The 23,631-nt window shown below is 39.7% G+C and overlaps 1 protein-coding gene across 6 annotated transcripts in view; it reads right to left on the bottom strand.

Moving 5' to 3' along the window:
- Window positions 1-8,788: 8,788 nt before the first annotated feature.
- Window positions 8,789-23,631, bottom strand: part of sox6 (SRY-box transcription factor 6) — a 130,036-nt gene continuing 115,193 nt past the window's right edge. For 5 of the 6 annotated variants that reach the window (XM_079339336.1, XM_079339337.1, XM_079339335.1 and 2 more), the window contains 4 exons: window positions 23,090-23,195; window positions 15,987-16,160; window positions 14,896-15,112; window positions 8,789-14,143 (listed from right to left, as the gene is read on the bottom strand). In XM_079339336.1, the coding sequence (XP_079195462.1) occupies window positions 13,837-14,143; window positions 14,896-15,112; window positions 15,987-16,160; window positions 23,090-23,195 (804 nt within the window). In that variant the 3' untranslated portion in view covers window positions 8,789-13,836. The remainder of the gene's footprint in view (window positions 14,144-14,895; window positions 15,113-15,986; window positions 16,161-23,089; window positions 23,196-23,631) is intronic. The other variant, XM_079339340.1, reaches the window with a different exon arrangement.

Here is a 23,631-nt window from a genome sequence, read left to right as displayed (position 1 = left end):
TACACAACATGATTGCTCCAACTTCAGGATGCTAATGAATGGACATGGCGATGGTACAGTCGTGAGTGTGAACATCTCCTTTGATGCCTCATCGAGTAGAACGCTCTTAAACAAAATGTTTGAAGTGTCTGCCTGTGTAATAATGATTTATAATTCTCTTGAACTAATGCAAAATTTGCTGGTAAAATTTTTTTGAAATAAAAATAAATTGTGCCCGGAGGGTAAGGCCAAGATTCAAAAGAAGATCACCCAAGAGCAGCAAATGATTTAATAAGCCACCAGCTCCACGAGGGCATGCAGACGAGCAGAATGGAGGATTTCAAAGTGCGTCTAATTAACATCAGTTTATTACTATGTCAATCTCCCTGGCTGCAGCATGAATGAGGGTAGGGTTTAGACGCATAGGACTGCGTTGCTCATATATATACAGAACTACACTTCAATCCTTAGGTAAATATGAAAGTCATAACCCATCCTCCACACACAGAATAAACCTTCAACATGTCTGTACCTTGTTAAAGCCAGAAAAAAAATATGAATCTCTTCCCTGCTTAGCTTTTTAAGCTTTGTTGAAAAATCATTAAAAATAGAAAACAAGATTTTTCCATCACCATTATTCCTCAAGGAACCAGTAAATGAATATTTGATATCACTTGCATCTATATGATTGCATAGTAATTATCAGAAATCAAATGCTTGACAAGCTTGGTGTAATGTAATTTGTAATATGTAAAATTTGCAGGGGAGACAATGTGGAAATCTGCAGACGCCATGTTTCAATCCTATGTTAGTTTTTCATCATCAGCGACGCGTCTGCAGGGAGAAGAAATGTCCCCAACAGAGAGGAGCAAATTTGAAAGTATCACAAATCAACGCGTTGGGCAACAGGAGCACTTAACAGGTTTCTTCTAACCAAACCACATGCAGAGAATACTAGCCTAGAAATGGTTTTACGTACATTTTAATTCTTTATTAAGTTCCAGGATGTCGTCAAAACTCCTAAAATGATTACAACAGGACACTGAGCAAGAATGTATAACATAAAGAAAGATGAGCTTTATATTTATACCTTTTACACCAAAAATGTTTCTGTCTTATGATGTTCTACACATGTTGTGCAGTTCAATAAATAGCTATGGCAGTGCAGTTTTTATGATGCCTTATTAAACATCAAATGACAAATGGGAATCAAATGTCAGTGACTCAATCCTTTTTGTTATCTTCTGCCTTCTTGGTCTCAGCTCGTGTTGTTGGGTTCTTACGATGGTTCTTGTAATGGTCGGGTTGTACCATATCATCTGTTGAGTTTTAGTTTTTTCGCATTTGTCATGTTCTTGCTGTTGTTCTTGTTTTTTATGACTGTCAAGCACTTTGTAAACCTGTGTTTTGAAAGGTGAAATAAAGTTATTATTTTTTGTATAGTGCCAATTCATAACAAGTGTTCTCCAGTGTTGCTTTACAAAAGAGCATATGGGATGATATAAACAACATGGGATGCCACAGTACAATGGGGTGGCTGGTTGTCAGGTGGTGGATGGTATGAAACAGTACTGTAGTTTCTTGGTATGTTCGATATTACTAAGCGACCGTTTGATGTTGAAGCATAGTGGTCACATAGCTATACGGGTATAAAGGGTATGGAGCTTGTAGACCTGCCATTAAGTCATTTGCAGAATCACGAACAGATTTCATAATATACTAGAGTACTTGAGGTATTTTGTGTAATGATGAAAACAATTAAATTCAAACAGAGATTCAAGAAGCTGCGTTTAAAGCCTGACTGACAACAACACCACGCTGCTGAAGCCCCAATAGGTATGTTCAAAGGCTGGTTCCTCCTGCTACCTGCCAGTGTTGACATCATTACTCAGTCAAGTAGAAATCTATTAATCATTATTCATTACCCATAATAATCCAAATTACTTTGCTTATTACCTGCTGAGAGCAACCCCATAATGTCCTTTCATTTTACCCTCAAGTTGACAGTATATAGTTTGTATGTGTGGCTGTTTATGTGAACTTGTGCCAGGATAAAGATGTATTTTTCTATTTTTAATGTTTGATACAATCATAGGGCTCTTTTTTTGTCCACTGTCATCAGGAACAGATCACAGTTTATTTTAATAATCTTTAATGTCAAGAATTACATGTATGATATGCTGTCTTCCAACTGTTTTGATAATAAATAGATAAAATACGTTGTGTTGATATCCATAACTGAAATATCAATTTACTGTTGAAACATTCTGTCATTTGACCTCACACAGTAACCAAGAGGCAATGAGCAATTGGCACTTTCAGTGCCTGATCCATACGTCCATTGATTCACTGTCATTCCTCGGAGAGCACCTTGAGTGAAAGCAAAGACACTTAATCACCCTCCCACAAACACAACCCATTATTCCAACGTAAACAGTTTTATTCAAATATAGACTCCAGATAAATGATTTCATATTGCACTTTTGAATTGTAAAGTAGTATTTATTATGATGACACATTTGTTTCTTTCAACTCCACCTTCAATAGCATATTGAAGGTCCCCAGGCGCCCTGTTCTCAGAGTACACTCATGTTTACAACGAAACCCCCCCCCCCCATTTACATAAGTGTGCCCCTGCACCAATAGTATGGGGGGAACAAAGTGGCTGCATCTGTAAAGTAGCACTCTTTAATCCCCAACAGGAAAGGCAACATCACCAAGAGCTTCTGCCGCTACACCTTCATGTTAAATTCATGTTTCAGATATGTACGCTGGACACACTGATACAATGTGTTCGCTCTTATTCTTTGTGGGTGTGTAACCCTGCTGACTGATTTAACAGAAGGCTTCACATATAGTCATACTATTGTGTACAGTAGCGTATTTAATTAAAGGGAACATCCAGATTACATAGGAAACTCAGATCCAAAAAATAAAACCAATCTGTGCATTTAGTGATGTAGAGGAATTTCATGTGTTTTAAAAAAAACAATATAATAGGCACATAATTTAATGCTCATTTGGTTTGGAAAATAATCAAAGATCAACACTAAATACTGACATGGACATTTGAGAAATGTTTTGGTTGAATGATTTAAGTTGATGTAGTGTAGTTAAATGTGAACAAGAAACTATTGCAGCTACTTCTTAAAATTCTTAAAAGCTATAGACTGATGTAGATGTAGATAGTAATACCTGCTAGAATTCACAATCATAAAAGAACACACACACACACACACACACACACACACCAAGAATGCCTTCACATCTGTCTAAAATATTTTATGTGTTATCACTTTAAGCTTTTGCTCTGCTCCTCACCCCTCGTACTCGACAATTCTCAGATTTTTAATATTTTCACTCGAGGGGTGATATGTAAAACAGCTGTGAACGCAGACACTTCTGTAAGGCTTTTTTTTTTTTTTTTTTAAATTGTAGCACTTGTGCTGGGTGTATTCACTATTCTGCAGTATGTTGCATAAAATGTTCCTTTTAAAACTCATTCTTTTTCTTCATGTCTATCTACAAAAGTACCAAACTGTGACTATATCAAACAGAACATACCGATAAAAACAATTTGAGAGGCTTGAATCTTAATATTTTAACAGGAATATAATAATGTAAGCAAACATCTACACTGAGAAATGTTAACATTTTTATATGTGCGCTTGCAGATTTTGAGTAGAAATCCATAGATCTTATTATGAGACAGCTGCAACGATCCCGTCAGAAAAAGCCAAGCAAATCATATTCATTGAATTACACAAATTACAGATGTAGCTCAAACCCCTCTGAAAACATGATGATGAATCCCCCCCTTTTTTTCTACTTCTGCCTGATAATTCATCAGACTTCACTGGCAAAGTATTGGGCTTGTGAAAAATGCATGAATTACTAATTAATGAGGCATTCTGCAACATTTACATATTCATAAAGGTGTGTAATTCACATATGCATGAGAGAGCTGAGTGATAGCTTTGAGAGAATAACATATATTCCAAGAAAGCAACCTTTTATTTTGTTTAATTCTTCAAAAAGCTGAGGGAGCAGAGATGCTTTTAAAAAAACATTACGCATTCATTCTTCCCCACAGAAATGCAGTCAAATGCTTTGGGAGACAAATGTACCGAGGAGATGCAATGATGTGAAACAGTATGCAAAATTACATTTTCTGAAATATTGTCCCGTGTGGATTTTCAAAAGTTCATTTAGCTACCCAGTGTTCGCAACAACTGTGCTCAGAAAATCTGAATGATTCACATAGACATACAAATAGTTTCATGATCATTTGGTCTAGTAAGGTTATAAGCAATGAAAGCTTGATTAAAGTAATCCAATTACACATTCCTTTCATAATTGGCAAAAAAAGAAAGCGGTTTTGGAACATAAAATGTTTGATTATTTGATGCAAGCATTACAATTATCTGCTGTGTTCACATATTCGTGCCCCCATTGTTGTTTTTTTCTCTGACCTTTGTTTTTTTTTTTAGGACAGTTAAACTCAACCAATAGCTTTGCTATGATGTCAGCCTTTTGGAGTCAAACCATTTCAGTGAAGCATGTCCAAGATGGTTTGGCTGGAGTCGAGGCCTGTCCCTCTTCTCAAAGCGCTCCTCCATTGTTTCAATCTCCTCACAAAGGCTTTGTGAAAGCTGTCCCAAATATGGGTTGAAAAAGCACAAATAACATTCAGATGGTTCCTAGGCTTCCCTCACAGCAATGCACCAAAGAATGACAAGTCCAACAAAACCATGTCGAGTTCTTCACCCTGTGCCATTGTCTTTGCACATTAACTCCAAGCTGGGCCTTTTCAGCCGGGCCAGAGTTTTGTCAGGCTCACTCGGACACTGCCCAGCTCCAACAGTAGGCTTGGCCTCTTCAAAATACCATGCAGAGTCTGATTCAGTCCTTTATTCTTTTACAAAAATGGCTTTCATATGCATTGTCCAGCCACTCTAATGATAGAGAAGCCAAAGCCAAAAAAAAACAACCCTCTGTCCTTTATCCTGAGTGGTATTGTTTAAATCCAAATCAGGAAGCTGTATTTCAAAACCTTTTTGACTTAACAAGCACATTGTGGTTTTACTGGGAAAAAAAGGTAATGGACAAGGACACTTCAAAAATTAAAAGACAGTAAAACCAGAAAACCAACAACCAGTCTTAACAGCTTTCAAGCAAGGGAAGATCAAACGTAAAGAAGATAAATACAGTGAAAGAAACACAGGTGGGGTTAATCAAAGATGCAGTAAAGCTAACAACAAGGATGACATTTCAGGATGCTTAAGTTTGAGTTTAACCTTGCAGGACTTTTGGAAGGCACTTCTGAGCATCAGGCGCAGGGTTTTGGCAGCTGCACAGGGAGCCTGGTGGGTCAGCCCTTCTCTGGGAGCTGCTACTCCACACTAATCTATTTTAAACCATCTGTGAAATTAGCAAGATTTCCTAAGTCCTTCACCTCCAAGGATTAAAACATTGCTAAGGGTCTCGGCTGTTCTTACACTTCTCACACGCTGCTCTTGTGTACATGTTTGATGAGTCTGGCGATCAATCTTCCAATCCTTTTCTTGAATTAAAAAAAGACTGAAAGAAACATGCCTGTTAAAAAGCTGAACATCTGGTTCAGAGGTGTTTCTCGATATGGACACAAATATTGTTTAGCTTGATTTTAACTGATGGCTAAAAATCAGAAACCAGGTGTAACACAGTCCTACATCCAGTAACATCAGGGGAGTCTGTTTTAAAGAGCCCTACTGAGGCACTGCCGTTCCTCTGCCAGAGCCAGTACAATGAAGTCATGAGTCAACTCTAATGAGAAAATCAGATAGATTGCAGCTGTTCTTGGGGAAATGGTGCTGTCTGACAGATTCATTGGCTACAGCGGCTGTAGCATTGAGCAGATCCAAATGAGTAAAATATTGTTCCAGGCGCCCCTCACTGCTCCCCTTCCCTCCAGTGTTTAGTCATCAGAGTTGTGAAATAGCAGCCCTGCCGCTACACGACAGCATTGCTGTATTAATTATTATCCGCTGTTCAAACATACACATCTTTGTACAAACGATGACAGTTCATCCAAACAGGCCACTTAAAAACAGCAGTATTACTTCCCATAGCTCACCAGACCCCCAATTATTCACCCCGGCCTCCTGTTTGGTTCACACAAAAATGCCTTTGTACTATGCAACGCAAAAACAGCTCTAAGATAAAACAAATGTCTGCTACAATAGTAGGCAAACTGCTTAAAGCACAGAGCATTTCTTCATGCTGTTTGTTGTTGTTGGAAAATATAGATTTGTTGAATGGAGGTATTTGTCTTGTTTCCCATCTCCTGCTGGAGAGCATGCAGACACGTCATTTAAACTGTAGCTTTCGTCTGCTGCTGGGCAGGGAGCATGCAGGACTGTAAATGTAAAAGAAAAAAGGTGATTTCTGAAGATCAACAATTAAACTATACTTCCTGGTTACATTTTGTTTTAATTCTTGCATAAGTAAGACACTATTTTAAAAGGAAGCATGTTGTAGAACTCATAATTATAATGATGATAATGAGCAATGGATGGCAGAGATCCAGAGAAGAATGATGGACATAGTTTGGCCTACAATTCTCAAGGTGACCTCTGGCAGACACACAGAGTGAACTTCATCCCCCCCCAAAAAACCCCATCTCTGCAACATTCATATAGAAGGTGAAATGTTAGAGGGACATGAATATTGCGCCTTGAAACGACAGTCTGAATTTGGATACACACAGTTAAAAATGCAGCCTCCTAACAGCCTCAGATGGCCTAGTGGTCACATTTTGCACCTCATGTTCAATTCCCCGTTGCAGTGGCCGTGAGTTTCAAATCCGACCTCAGCCCTTTGCTGCATGTCATCCCACACGCTCTCCTAACAGCGTTTCCTGTCATTCTTTAGCTGTCCTATCAAATAAAGGCAAAAATTGCACTTTATATATATGTATGTATATATATATGTATGTATGTATATATATATATATATATATATATATATATATATATATATATATATATATATATATATATATATATATATATATATATACACACATAAATAAAAAAACCACCCACTGTTTGGACATCTGTTAAAAGACCTTTAAACACATTTATATGCATGCCTCACATTCTTAGGATGATAATAACATTTTAATAATTTTGATAACTTTTCAGAAATACAAAATCCTTCAGCACATTATTCAAACCACCGGATCAGGTTTTGTCTTCTGAAAAGCCCTTAAAATCCTGGTCCTTTCAAAAGAGGAAGTATGGTTCAATCTTTTGTAAATTAAATTGATTTTTTTTGTCTGAAACAGTAAATGTCTAAAATAAGCTGTAGGCAGCTACAACTGTCTACAGCAGTAAAAATAATATGGGACATGGGTCTTTCAACTCTGAAATAATTCCACGCTAACGCGTATGTTTTTACATACAGTCCACACAGTCAGACATATTTTGGGTACATGCAGATACAGGCAGATAAAAAGTCACTCTGACATCTGCAATCCTTCCCGTTCCGGTGGATTCATAAAGTATAATCATTTTGAAGCTGATTTACAGTGTAAGGCCTTTTATTTATAAAAATAGAAAGCAGAAATAAGTGAAGTGTACCTTAAGGTCATGTACTACCAGCTACAAATATGTAAGAAAAAAATAATTAGCAATTCATACAAGTTTCAGGTGTGGGTTAAGTGTATCACATAGTACAAGCCGTAAATGCTACAGTGTTCATACTTTATGAATCATGTGCTTTAAAATATTTAAATGGTGCTTTAACATTTCCTGGTAATGTAAAAAGTGATTGATGATCAAGTCGTTGGGAATTATTGAAAGAAGCTATATTTGGATTCTAAGGAACACTTTATAAAATGCTAAACTCTTGAAGGCAGAATGTGCAATATTTTACATATAAATACAACAGAAGTCATGTATCCTCAGTAAATCCTTTCTCTGAGCCATGAGTGAGAAGTGTGAGTCCTGTCAGCTGTATTGTTGTCAGAGCCATGTTTACATTATGTCAGCATCATATTAACATGGATGGGACGGCCTGGCGTATGAAACTGTTTTAGTCAAGGACTAGAGAAAAATCACGGCGTACTTGCTGCTTATTGGGATGTCACTTCAGTCTGTTTCGGACATTATGTGCAATCTGAAGCTGTGGACTTGAGCACACTCACCCATTCACACACTGATGGCATTGGTCACTCTGTAATAAGACCATCAGAGGTACCTAATTATGAATGGAATAACTAATATTCCATTCATAATGCAACTCATGTGAGTCAACAAAGGGTGCTAACATTAGCCTGCTAACACAACAACGCAGCCCACAGGCAACTGCAGCTCGACAATCATGTCCACCTCTTGCGTGTGATAGTACTCAATTATGATGTGTTGCAATTCATAACTCCTTGCGAGATGAGAGTGCCGCAGGAGGAGAGCGGAGGCTTCAGAAGCGGAGGTGTCGCCAAACAGCAGTTTGTTTTGGTTTAATGGTGGTGCTCAAGGGCGACATCGACTGGATCAAAAAGTTGCACATTCTTCTTTTTAAAAAAGCCAAGTTAGATTAATTTAATTAACACATACCCAATGTTAATCATTTTTTAATCTTCTGTCTGATTAAATAAATATTCATAAATTAGTTGCAACAGAGTCAAATATGAGATTTTATAATACTGTTAAACTCTGTGTTCATTGTGCAGTACTCTGTAGGCGATAAGTTAAAGACCTTTTCTTATGCTGCTTATCAGAACAACAAAATGAACATCTCTGATAGAAAAAAAACAATACATCCAAAGTTAAAACAAAATGTCTCTTTAATTTGTAAGTGTCAACAGCAGTACAAAAGATGGAGTGATGGGAGAAGTTTTCTGTAACACAATTTCTGTTTCTTTTACAGAAAAGGAGGAAATTCTTGAGGTAAATGAGCTTAACAGGCAGTTATTCATCCCACTGTGGCATCGTTACAATGGACTGAGACATACAGAAAAATGGTGTTACATTTTAATATGCCTGAATCGATCTTGTGGGGATAATTTCTTCATATACAGTATACACACTTCTACAGTGCTTAGGCGCACCTGAATGTGTCACTCATTGGTTTGTTTTGATTCGATATAGTGTATTAAAACTACCAAAGCCGAGGAGATCGCTCTCACACACATCACTTTAAAATGATTCACCTTAAGTTTACCTCACGTCAATACTGCACATGGAAACCAAAGACTTGCTGGTGTACACTTTGAAGCCAAGCAAAAAACAAAACAAACATTAAAAAAAAATTAGTATCATTTCCTTTTTTTTCTTTTATAGCAATAATACCCCTAGCAAATAATTGATCTTTTGTACTGTATGAAGAAGAATGTGAACACAAATGTGATGGCAACAATTTTTTTTTTTAAGTTGAATTAAAAACTTTACATTGAACTGTACAAGATATTATGATAAACTATTTACATATTCAGACATAAACATTTTTTTAAGCAGCAACAGACTATGTATTTCATTTTCTCTAATAACACCCAAGCAATACTTGCCGTGGGCCTAGGTACCTGCCAGGAAAAAACAAAAACAAAAACAAAAAAACAATCTACGCAGAAATCTGTATCAGGCTGCCAGCAATTTCAAAAGATGGCTCCAGTGATAGAAGAGCCACACACAGTGTTGCTTGAGAGACGAGTCTAAAAAGCAAAAAAAGTACCAACGACAACCATAAATGTTGCCCCAAGCAACAAATTGTACACTCCTGAACAGCAGCTAGCATGTCAGTCCAGCATTTCAGTGAATTGTGCTGATTAAATTAATACAGAGAACATTCCCACCATATACATCACAAAGTCCAGAGAGAGAAAAAAAATGAAATTACAGTAAGTAATGTTGAAACAGCATACCAGCTTTTGTCTTCAGTTGTCAAACCATTTGCGTGGTTCACAAGCGGATTAAGATGAAAACAATGGTGAGGGCTACATTTGCAGATGGCTTGATAGTCATGAACATGTACATACAAAAATCATCAACATACAAAAAGATGACTTTGAATTATTTAAGAAGATGCAAAATGTGCGTGCATTTTGCCACAAAATTAAATAAATATTTGCACACTCCCACCTTTCAAAATAAAGAAAACACAAAAGAAAACATTACTTGTTCGTGAAACAGTCATTCACAAAATAACACTTCTCTTGATAATGATAATGTATATGCAAGCCAAATGCATGCAATCATCAGTTTTAATGAAGAAGTCAGCTCTTTGTAAAAAAAAAAAAAGAACTTCGGCAAACATCATGAGTGCTGCAACAACCACGAAACATACGTGAGCATAAACAGCATTCGACTTAATATTGAATCAGGATGAAAGCAAATGACTAAATAGTTATTTTACACCAAGTGCTTGTTGTTTGAATAAGTACCTTACTTTACACGTCTAATAAGTAAAGATTTCATTTTGATTGTTTTTTTTAGATAGCTGAGGGAAAGATTATCTAAACATATGTGAGTGAGGAGCTTCTCTTTGTCTCAGGTCCACACGCTCTCCACCGATAAGCAGAAAAAGAATCAGCATCTACGTGAGATACAGTGACTTGTCAGCTTTGAAAAACATGAAACCATGTACAAGCATTAAACAAAAAACTGAACAGCCACATACATAACTTATACATCACGAATGAACAAAAATATATTTCCTATGTTATATTTACAATGAAGTCTAAATGAGATGGTGAATTCTCTGAATACCTTTTCTTTTTTTATTCTTCGCTCAAATTAATCATTGTTTTAAATTCCACTGATTGTCCAGGTTGTTTTTTCACTGACATGTTTTAGAGCCAGCAGTGGCTAGTAATAAATACAATATGTGTGTTCTCTACAGTTTCAGATACAATATACAATGCACTAAAGTCTGAAGTCTGCTGTTTGACGGCTATTTGAGCCTGCTGTTGAATTTTCTTGTGCTGAGTCTCTCCCCTAGGCAGCCCTGAAGCTTAAACAAAGTGTTCATTCATCACACGTGTCTCTGCATAAATAAACAAAATTAAAAAAAAAATAAAAAAAATTCTCAAATCTGGCAACTTTTATAGCAAACCCACTTGAGTCCAACCGGGGAGATTTTGTTCATTCATGGTGTTTTTCTGCAAACAGCTTCACATTTATCAGAATTGCTAAAAATACAATTTATATCCAGTGCTTATAACACTTATGAAACATCGTCTCCATGTGAGTTTTTGTCTTTTTTTCTATTTTTTTGTGTCTTTTTTCCCGCTGTATAAGTACAGTCAAGTTTCAGTTCCGTGGAGAGAGTCCTTTTGAAAAACCAGCCGACTTAAGCAGGGTGGCATGGTCATGAAAATATTTACAATCACATACAAATCAATCCTAACCAACAGCAAACAGGAGCAAACAGCTTCAAAATACCAAACAGGTTGACTTAGAGGGAAATCTGATTGGGTTTGTTAGAAGGAGAGCGTCTTCAAAAGGTCTTAATTCCTCATACTGTGAACAATTTAGGAAGAATGTGATGGGGAAAGGAAAATGAATAATTAATGGGATGGTTTAAAACTTTCAAGACTTAATAGAAATACGTTCAAAAAATAAAATAAAATCAATGCAATAAGACAACATAAGTAAAGTAGGTGAGAAGAAGAAATAGCCATCCGTACCTATTGGAGGAGAAAAATGCAGTGGCCAGCAGAATGGATCTTGTCAAGTTAGAACCAGTTCCTAACCACTCAAATTCTTCAAAAATACTCTCTCTTACTGCAGTGGACAGGTTCAAGGGCAAGGGAGGGGAATAGCTGGACTCATGCATTAATAATGCTGTATTTCAGATGATACCCAGTCGTCAGTCATTTTAATAATCCCCCACAGCTTGATGTACTTGTTCCATCTGCTCGCCACTGCCTAGTGATTGGGCCGGGGTGAGAGGCCTGTTGAGGCCTTACCACCAGCACTTTGATGGAGAGCACAATGAGGGACACACATCCCGTTTTTATTGTTTCCCTTTCCCTTCCCTGGTGTTTTTCTCCTTCTCTGAGCCAGATGGCGCCCCCTGGGTGCTGAGGTTGCCTTGTGGCAGGGGTCAGAGCAGGGCATGGCAGGGAGGGGAGCCACTTAGACCTTCTGCCCTGTAAAGAGGATCTGAGTCTCAACATCAAGGCCCTGCTTTATCTAGCTGCAGCCTCCAGAAGGTCACAGCTTGTCAGCTTTTGAGCTGAAATGAGGATAAAGACTTTGTGCCTCTTGTTTCTGAGTCATTGCATGTTGTCCTGTTTTAAACGCGAGAGCTAAGTGCATCCTAAAAGCTGATAAGATTATTGGAAAAAACAACATAAGGCTAGAGGGTGACAGAATAAGATTTGTATAAGTGCACCAATGCAGAAAAAAAAACAGTGTTTTAAGTTACCCCAGCTGTGTATTTGGCAAGTTAATGTAAGAAACAAACATAAGATTTCAGCCTTTCTCTGTAAATATCCTCATAAACTTTCACTCCTCTTAAGACTACGGCAGTAATCAAGTCATTGCATCAACCCAATGTCCATGCTCTGCTTTAAGACTTCTTAGTGTCAATTTAAGATTTACAATGTCTAAAAAGAATTAAGATTGAAAAAAAAGTGAAGTTCTAAGACCTAAGACTTTAGACTTGCCATCCAAGTAGGGCTAAAGCGTTTAACAGAAAGTACTGTAGCTGCACATTGTACAACATCAATTTAAGATTGTAATGCCCCCAAAGCTGCCTTTTGCTGCTGTTCCAATCCCACAGATTGGAGGCCTTTGGCCCTTTAGCATTCTGGCCTGATTACAATCACTCTGATTAAGAACTTGGTGAGTCAGACTAGGTTGCAGAGCTGGAAACGAGTTAAGGAAGCCTTGGTGCTCTATGTGGGACCGGGGCGGGGAAATGAAAGGGGCTGGCCGGGTTCATTGATGATCACTGCATTGGGCTCCCTGGAGAACAGCTAGCATCACAAGCTAACAGTCTAAGATGTAAGATGTCCCATAGTGTAACACCCTGCAGAGCCTGCTGCCTCAAAGTTCCTGAGTGTCATTTGTTTATTCTGTCAGAGTGAATTCGAGAATGACCGGATAATAAAAATGTATAAAGAGAACAAGAGATTGTCCAGGAGTCACGAAGCCCCTCCCAAAAGACTTTACACATTTTAGGAACTACTTGAAATGTTTGGCACTTCTGCACTTGCCATTGGTGAAATAACAAAAACAAATAATAATTATAATAATTATAATAACAGCAATATTAATAATAATAATGATATGAAGTAATTTCCCTCTGTTATTAGCTGAAATCACTCCTTGTGAATTTGAGATAATTTGTACTGATATTAATTAATTCTTGATTAAAAACATTCACGAGCTGTTGGCTGGCACACTTTACCTGAGTGAGAATATTTATCCCATCTACAACAGTTTTTGCAAAATATTAAAATCACCTAATTGAAGAGGCAAACAAGACAACAACTGTAAGAATTACTGGTTCTTATCAAACGTTCAATTTCAAGTTCTGTCTCTTTGTCCTAGGCAATGACCTTATTGTGAAAATGTCCATGATCATGATGAAAAATAAACAATGACAGAAAACAAAAATTCTAAACAACCACAACCAAAACTCCTTCACACACTTGAAGAAACACTTAAGACCAAATAGCTTTTGATTCTGATGAAGCCACATTGTCATGCTGGCTCCTAAATGATACATCATTGTAATTTTTTTTTCAGAATTTTTTCAATTTTTGTTTTCTTTTTGCTCCGTCGCTCCCTCGGCTTCGGCCAGTCCTGAGGGCGTCTTCCTGTACGAGTCTAGTGTCTGCATCGACCTCCTCATTTCAAAAGGGTGTTCTCAGTTGGCGCTGACTGGCTCTTGTGTGTCATTTTCACTACTATAGTCTGATTTTGGCTCGTCCTCAAAATCTTCGTACATGTCCATCTCGTCCACGCCGTTGACCGGCACGCTGTTGTTGGCCATGGGGTTGAGCTCTAGCTTCATGTTGTAGGTGCTCTGGATGACGGGAATGGATGGCTCAGGACTCACTGAGGCACTCGAGCACTCTGATGTCATCTGAGGTGACGGTGTGGTGGTCGCCATAGTGATTGCCCCGGGATAGACCATACTGGCGCTGGTGGTGATGGGAAGCTGTGGTGGTTGTCTGAATGTGGAAGGAGACAAATAAAAATGATCAAACTTTTCTCTTGTGAACTACACTTTATTAAAAATCTTTTTTTTTTTTAACAGTCAAATAAAAATAATCCTCAAACTGCTGCTGATGCCAGTGTTGCTTCTGGTATTGACAAATATCATGTGTGCATGTTTTTTCTTAGTTGTGGCCCTTAAACTTAAATGGTTGGATGAGGGGTTTTCCTTCAGCAGTTCACTTGAAGCCAGCAGCTCTGCGAAAATGATTTGGGAAAAGAGAGGTTCTCCTGACAGCTCCTGTCTTGAGCTGCTCAGAAACACTAGCCACTTTATTGGTGACATAAAACCAATGCGTGGTTACTGCTGCTCTTGTCTGCCGCTGAGCTGGATGATTGATACTCCAGCCGCTGAAGCTTATGACTGACATGGGAACACCTGGAGAAGGGCTTTCCTGCTAACCACACACAGTAAATTAAAGTGTTAAGCTGCAGACTGCTGCCCTCCAGGCTTCTGTAAGTGTATACGTACAGCTTATATCCTGTAATAATGTCGGCACTTCACGCTCCATTTGTAGACTGCTATTGTCTGAAATTGTTTCATCACAGCTATTGAGAAACACTTGATTTTAATGAGCCTGCCGGAGCTTTGTCACTTAGCTAAGACAGTTACGTTTAACTCAACACTCACTTTTGGAAGTGGCGCCTAGATTCTGTTGTAAAAATTGTCTTTGTTTAGTTTTATGGTCATTTGTGACTGTGAACCTACCCCACCGTAAAGAACTGCCTCATCTCTTGACGACGTGAGCGCATCATCTGCTTGTACTCTCCAATGCGAAGTTTCTTTCCGTCAATGATGCAGGTCCTCTTAGGCCGAGGCTTGTACTTGTAGTTTGGGTACTTCTCTAGGTGGAGCTTGCTCAGACGGGCCTGCTCCTCGTAGAATGGCTGCTTGTCCTGGTTGGACATGGACTTCCACCGAGAACCTAAACCATACCAGAGCCATACCAAATTTGAGATTAATGTGTTTGAACAGGAATAAAAGCAGTTTTAAAAGTTGGGTTTTTTTTTCTCCCCTGGATAGACGTGGACATGATCACAAGAAAAAGCTGTTTAATATTCTGACATTTAAGCCTAATCTTAACAAACATGTCATCCTAAAATGATCAAGCATCATATGTCATACATTCAGAAAGCTTTCACTTTAAATTCAGCCACACAAAAATCATGTAACATTCAAAGCTGAATACATTTGACCACATGGGGGCTGAAGCTTTCTGTTACATTGAACTGTGCTTTTTACCATTTGAGCTTTTCTAGCAAACCTGTGCTGTTACCTCGATTTAGCCTACGCACGTTATCTGGGACATGTCAAACGGAGGGGCTACATGTGTGTGTAGTAAATACTGCGGCTCTGTGAAGTGTCCTGCTCGGTATTGGATGACAGCACTTTTAACAGCTCTGATGTATGGACTCCAATGCTGAGGGGACAAGACCCATTTAGCCTCTGTCATTTTTCATGACAAACACTTATGGTAGCGATGGGCGATAAATCCATCTGTGTGCTGAGGGGGCTTGATGCACGGTCGCCTACAGTATGAGATAACACAACCTCCCCTCTTAGATACTACACCCATATCTGGACGTACGTAACATGGGCAGAAAATGATAGTCAGTTCAATTTTACAGAGCATTTCTTCACCTTCACAGTGTGTCATGAAAGAATTCTGTTGGGTTTATCGCATTGAAATGAGTGCAGCTATAAGCCCTACAACCATATTTAACAGGCGACTTTAAAACCCAGTTAAAATATTGAATGAAATATGAAAAGTGTAATCAGCTTGATTTGAAATATCTTACCCAGAATCTTGCTTATGTTGGAGTTGTGCATGTCGGGGAAAGCTTGGAGGATCTTGCGCCGCTCGTCTTTGGCCCACACCATGAAGGCATTCATGGGCCTTTTAATGTGCGGCTCGTTGTTGTTCCTCCCTCGGGCTTCCCTGAAGACTCGCGCCTCGGCAGATCCAGCGCCTCCTGTTGGCCAACAATAATAGGGTTGGGGTTTATCTGCAGAGCCATTTACATTGCTGGACCCTGGTTTAGCCAGAACAGGAAACGAGAAGAGAGAGCGAGGCAGGACATTGATTAAATGACGAGCCAAGTTTAAACTCTCTTGTATCGACTGTCATCACCGCTGTCATCATCATGAACGTTGTTTCAGATGAGTGCAGGGCAACACACCCTCCTCGTGGGAGGGGGGGGGGGACTTTGACTGACTTGACAGGCTTGAATTTTGATGTGCTATAAATGTGAAAGTAATACAATGCATACACTTCTGTTGTTTCTAAATTCACTCTATTTCATACCCATGGACATGGTTATTTTCTCTGTACTTCCCCAGACACATATTTACAATTTAACATTCATAGTGTCAATAAAAAGAAGAAGAGTGCCAGCATTAATAACAAATACGGGGCTTGAGGCAGTCTCCTCAAAATTGGAAATTAAGGAGGAAAGTTCAAAACTCCGGGAACTTTGAATAAAGTGTTGAGCCAAAGTACATTTGAACACTTCTGCACAAATACATCCAGGCATGCTTTCTCTCTTTTTTCCTTCCTTCCTCTTTCTCAATCCTTCTCCTTCAAGCGCACACACACACACACACACACACACACACACACACACACACACACACACACACACACATAAACAAACAAACCAGGCACACATTTACGATGAGAGACCGTGCCGATTCTGCAAAGTGCTGTTTCTCAATCAGGGCATTCACAATCAGCATAAGACAGTTTCCCTCCGTATTAAACTGTACATCAGGCTGATAATGATTTCTGTTTGCATGCGCATTTGCTTCCTTTTATATGTGAGATGTGAAAGAATTAAATAAAAGCAGTATGAATATTTAAACAAACAAAAACATGTTGATAAACAAGGCTTGAAAAATAAGACAAAAAAAGCCCTCCATATGCTACGATACATCTTTAATGATCTCAAATCTGGAAAAGAAAGCTCGGGATGACTCATGCATATTTCATCATCCACATGTGAAGCCTTCTCATTAGACCGTTCCTCTAGCAGCCTTGGCACACGTTACCTGGGGTTTGATTTCTATTATTATTTCAGTTGATAAACAAAATCAAACTCTTAATGAGTAATGGAGGACTGTGCAGACGCATTAATTCCAAATCCGCAGAAACCTCACAGAGGATGCTGCTGCGGCACCACTTTCAGCCTCGAGAGTTTAAGTGGCTTCACTTTGAAAACGCCTGTCTTCTTCGGAGATGGTATTATAAGAGACAAGTAGCATGACTTTCTATAACAGATGGCGGAGTTGTTAAAGTTTGGTTTTGTTTCGTCACAGTCTTCTGAATGGATCTTAAACAGCTCTTGATTAACACACAGCAGCCACATCTACTGTGCTTTAGTAAAACAAAGTTGACTTTTTATTTTCTACCGTCACGTGTATCCTGGCAGATGGACATAAATAACATTTGTACTCCTTAATTAAGGTTTTTCAAACTGTTTTATCGCTAAATCCTTTTTTTTCTCTGTTTGTAGAAAATATGAAAAGATGAAAAACATGAAGAGAAATGATCGAAAACTTTCTTGATTTTTATGCTTAAAATCATGTTAAAATTTAATAGTTGTGATTTTTAAAAAAGTAAAATATTCAAATGTAGAACTAAATACAACCTGATGAGTAATTTTCACATTTAACCTAGATCTCTTTTCCTCATTCATTTTTGGTAGACGTCTAATTAGATACAGACATTTAGAGTAAACCTCATCTGTGAAATATTCAGTTTGGTTATTATTTAATTCAGCAATTACGTAAAAAAGAAAAAAAAGGTTTTACTTGCTCAACACTTTTTTTTAAAAATGCTGCTCGTCTAAATGTCTTGTTCTGTGTGTTTGCCTTTCCCTCCTAGAATGCTGTAGGCCCCTTAAGTCATCATGAATTCAGAAATAATACACTACCTTTGCTGCCATCGGCCACACAGTACGTTAATTTCATTTAGCATGCACTCACTGTACAGGATGAATTGATTTCACTTTGTTTGGTTTTGACAACCATGTTTATTGTGCAATGAAATGTGGTGTGGCGGAGGGCTGACAGTATCCATCAACGCGGGGCAATCTGCTGACTGCCGGGGCCAGATGAAGGTATTCATTAGCTCAGGAGCGCAGCGCTCACTCAGACACGACAGCCAGTGTCTGCGCCCCGGGATCGCTTGCTGTAATTTACGATGCCTCCCGTACCATTACTCTATCACTGACACTGATTCAGCAATTTATATACTGGTGTGCATGCATACGGGCAGAGGTGAGCTTCTTACAGGGAGGGGGACAAAACAAGCCCCCCGCCATCAACTCGTGCCACATCCGTAGTTAGCCAGGAAACCAGCCACGGGGACCTGGTTCATTGGAGGGAAGCCAGATGAGACATGGTTTTTTACTCACATGATGGCACATAGAAAAGTGCCTGTCTGCTCTGTCGGATGCTACAGAGAGCTGTTTAAATAAACCAAAAATCTCTCACAGTTAGGTGCCTTTTAACCTGAAATAACAGTTTCATAAAACACTAACATTAATGTGGCATGACTTAATCAGTGACATCCTGTGTATTAGACATATACCTCAGCAAATCCCCTGAAATTGCAGCATCCAATTTACTGCAACATTGTTTCAATCTTTTCATCGAAAATCACGACACTGCTCTGACATTTCCGAAATGAGCTTTAACTATTCTTTCCAGGAGGTGCAGGGCATTTAGGAATCAGTTAGTTAGGTGTGTGATTGTGTAAATAAACAGATGTTTAGAAGTGACAGGGCAGCCCCCCTGGGTGGTAGCTGGGGAGAAGTGGGGGGGGGGGGCAAAACAGAGGGAGTGCTGCTTAATAGAATTTATTGTGATTCATGAGGGCTGCAGCTCAAGTGTGACAGAGCGATATGAGAATCCCCTTTTAATTTTGTCTCTCCTGGAAACACTGCTGATGAGAAGCATGAATTACAGGGAGAAAGGATTATTGTGTGTGTGTGTGTGTGTGTGTGTGTGTGTGTGTGTGTGTGTGTGTGTGTGTGTGTGTGTGTGTGTGTGTGTGTGTGTGTGTGTGTGTGTGTGTGTGTGTGTGAGTGAGGGGAGGGTCTATAAAAAATGAACAAGTGAGAGCAAATGAGGACGTTGCAGGAAAAAAAGGGGGGGTAGAGATAAAGAGAGAGAAAAAGTAGTTAGGCCTAAAAGCCTATCCCACCTGTGCGCTGCAGGCTCAGACTCGACCATGCACCAAGCCCCCCCCCCCCCCCCCTTACTCATCTTTGTTCTGCGGGCAGACACATAATGTCACCTAGGAATCCGCTCAAGAGGATGAGCCTCAGTGAGCAGGCAACAATCACGCAAACCTGCCAAGCCCTCCCTGTTGGGATCAAATCTAACACCTCTGACTGAAGGTATTTACTGCTGACAATAGAGCCTCTCCCTCGGAGCAGGATCAGGCTAGTTTCAATGTGTGTGGATGGACAGGACACGACGCTCAGTGCCTGAGCTCATAGCAGGCTAATTAAACCATTACAAATTACAAGTGATATAAGCCCTTTTAGAACATGCCAATCCTTTTTTCTTTAAGTAAAGATATTTATGTGTTACTGTGTGAGCTTGGGAACAAAATGCCAACCTGTTTCAACATGCAGGCCGTGGCTTTTACTTTTGTCTCCTCTGTCCCTTCCTAAGGCTAAATGAGGAGTCTAATCTTTCACAACATCACAGAAACAAAACCACATAGGAATCGGTCCTATTGGGGTTACATTTCAATGTGCCAACTGAAGAAAAAAAAAAAAAAGGATCTGTCTTATTGATTGTGTTTGACCCATTGTTGTTGTGCCCTCGATAAATCGTCGTGTCTGAGCTTTCTTCTAGTAAAACTCCTCTGCAAGAAAAGCCCCAGCTTGATTCCCACGGCCTCGAAGTGGAAGAAAAACAACAACAAAAACCCCTTTTTAAACAATCAGCTCGTATGAACGTTGATAACAGCTGCAAGCTACCGATGGCAAGAAGCTCCTCACCGACGATCTGTAACAGCAACGCAACACTGCTGTTCTTCTCCTCCTATTCCATGAGGACTTAGTTAGAGACACTGCTCAGCTAAAGCCTAATCTGTTCTCACTCTATAGTTGATAATATCACACTTGGCGTTTAGATTAATTCTGTTTCCTGCTTCCCCACATCTCTCAACAACCTCTTTGTTCTTTGCAGACCCTCCGTGATGAGGGCGCTTAAGACAAACACACAATCTCAGCTACACACTAGCTCCATACTGCCACATGTGAATGAACAAAGGGGCCTGGCTGGGCTGAGGCCTTTGTGGTATTTGGTTATGTTTACGTCAGAGCTTAAAAAGACCTAATGAATTTGCGGTGGGTTGATGCATTAGGCTCTTGGCTTTTTTTTTTTTTTTTTCTAAAATGGAGGAAATCCTATCTATTTCCATTCCTTTGCTGTTTTTTTTCTTTTTTTTCCCAAGTAGTTAGGGCTTTGGTTGCTGCATGATTTGCAAATATTAGCTTAAGTAACCTAAAGCTTTCTGCGAGCTGCTGTGGTGACAGAAGTCGGCTGTACACTGGGCCTGCTCAATGTGGCTGCTCTGTTCTGGAGGTAAAGCTGCTACACAGCGAGGGGCTTTCACGCCCGATGTAAGGGCGGGGACGAACACCCAGTAATTTTCCTTTTTTAGGGAAACAACCAAAGTATTTGAAGTGCGTTGTAAATTTCTGAGCAAGAGTGCAATTATGTACAAAATCGAATTTTGTTCCCTGTCGTGTATTAGGGCCAAAAAAGCAATTTCATTCATGAGTCAATTTAAAATCAAGTATCAAGAGAGTTAATTTGACATTTTAACGCTCAAAGGATATGGAAATGCCTGATCTAATACTGAGCAAAGTATGGCTGTAAACCAGACATTGTTTCGACATCTTAGCGACCATCTAGCAGGAGAAAGGAAGCATGTGGTAAATACATGTTGAGCCTTGTTTAACCCTGATATCTGCATCACCTTTAACCTGCAAGTGAGCAAGTTGGTTCTGTCTGAAAAACAAAATGAAGAGAACATTAGCTGCAATTATATCCATCCTGTTTCAGGAACACCTAAGAGCCCAGCTTCAGCTGGTTCAGAGAGTAGAAACCAGGATTTCACCAGTAAACATGTTCTCAGAAGAGTACGGTTCACATCATAAAACTCGGCTTCACATCATTCAGCCCTGTGTGTGTTTTCCTGTTGGTGAAGCTGAAGCAGACGGACAGATATATTTGTGGCGAAGGAGAAGAAATTGTAACTGTGTGTTCTGAGTTATGTGTGCTGCCCTGGCTTCCAGCCATCTCCCCCCCTGGGAAGAGGACCTCTCCTCTTCTCTAACCTCTGCCTGCTCCTAATCCATAGCCCACTGGGAACACTGATGTGAGGCGTCTGGCGCGAGCCTTTCCCTCGGTCCTGCGCGGGACTTAAAAGGACACAACTGCCCTGGTGTGCGCTCATTTTCGTCCTGACTCCACAGTAGCCACAGAGGGAAAGTTCCCACTGGGAGAATGAGCAGTGGCAGCGACATCTGTGCGTGGAGTCAGACGGGTGGGATGGGATCTGCTGCTGCGGCTCACATGGGAAACATGTCAATGAATCCACTAAATGCACCTCTAATTCTCATCCTCAGGAATTGGGTGTGATGTGAAAGTAGACATGAGTAAAAACAACATTTGCATTTCAGTTGGTAAACATTTTTAAATGAAGTGAGAAAGCGTTTTAAGGAACATCTATGTGAGCCAACAATGCAGTGCTTTTTTTTTTTTTTTTGCTTTTTTCCAAATTGATGGGAATGTGTCGAAGATGCTATTTGAAGCTGTTGATGGCTTACATTGTCCTGAGAAATATCTGTCCTTCTGCCTTGAGACTGTTGGAGGCATCAAAGATGAGTCACAACCATTTTCCTCTTTGCTCTGGCTCTGAAGTGCCATGGAAACTGCCACAAATATTTATGTCAGACAAACACTGGAGCACTGAGGTACTCCTTGCTCCTGTGTAGCAGCCAGCACCACAAAGGGAGATGACGCTTTGTCACTCCGGTGCAACTCGAATTTACACCCCTGTGCCCGGGACCTCAAACAAGCAACAACGGCAACAGGAGCCGAGCTTGGAAAGAAGCCAACTTTGTCCTCAGGAACCCTTGTCTTTCACTCACCTACGTGTGAAAACCTCGGTTCATTTCAAACGGCGTTCACCCCTCAACCCTCACTTCTCTCTTACACACACACACACACGCACATGCTTCCACACACCCTTACAAACCACTCACATCTACAACGGAGACGCACAGCTACATTCTGAAGCGGACTTTTTCCAGCCATCAAAACACCTTTTGCTTTCAAGCGAGAAAATTCATAGGGCAGGCCCATTCAGCTACTTTCTAAGAAGGGCAAGAGTTGAAAAAGAGTGGAGTCCAAAGGAGACGAATATTTACATTTCCTACCGCTTAGACCTTTAATCCTAAGAATTTAAATGTATGTATGTACTGAGAGGAGACAGATGTGTTCTAAATAGCCTGTTCAAAACATAATAATCTTTTAATGATCAAACAATGTGCTGAATAAAATATACATTAACTCTGTGTTTCTGCGTCGTTATTATTAGAGGTGATGTCTCTTATTCCAAGAAGGGATTATCTTAAATACTTTCTTCATTTGAATATTGTCGTTTTAACTAATAAAGAGCTCCATTGATTTGGACCTCAGGCAGCAAAATGAAAGAAGTTCTGGTGTAGGAAAATCAAGTCAACACAAATAACCCGATGAAACTGATTTTGAAGAAACTTGCAGGGAGTTTTCTCTGGGTTGTGAAGAAACAAAACCATATCCTTGTGTTCACTGAGAATAATGTCACAGAAGAAAGACAACCAACATGGCTTACCATCTAGATCCTCTGGCCTGGTGAGATCAATTACTCTGTGGCCAATCTTTCCTTCCTCGCCCAGCTTACTGAGGTGGTGCCCGATGCCCTCAAAATGCGCCCTCTCCTACAGAGAAATACAAACAGTCAGGATCAGAAATAAACACATGTACACTTTTTTCTTTTACCATGATAGAATTGTAAAAATAACCCCATCAGGAATCTGAAATTTTGAAAAGGGGAAAAAAAAAAAAAAGTGTCTTTGATAAATGGAGGTTCTTTTGAAGAGCTGCTCTTTTGACATGAGCTGGATGTAGCTTTTTCCTCTCTCATCTCTCTATTCAGCAGCTGCTATAATGGATGACAGGAGGCAGCGAGACAGTGAGGGCCAGGGGTGCTGTAAATAGATTTACAGAAGGATACTTTGTGATCTGAGCCACACAATGGGGCCGTGGCCCTCTTTGCAGCGCTCAGATTTTCCTCTGTAATCTTCTCCTTACATCCACCCTTGCAGTCTGCAGCGCCCAGAGCTCAGCGGCCATCATTTATTCAGAGTTCATGCT

Source organism: Symphodus melops (assembly GCF_947650265.1).
Source record: "Symphodus melops genome assembly, chromosome: 3".
In the NCBI taxonomy this organism is placed as follows: domain Eukaryota; kingdom Metazoa; phylum Chordata; class Actinopteri; order Labriformes; family Labridae; genus Symphodus; species Symphodus melops.
This window is presented reverse-complemented; position numbering and strand designations above follow the sequence as displayed.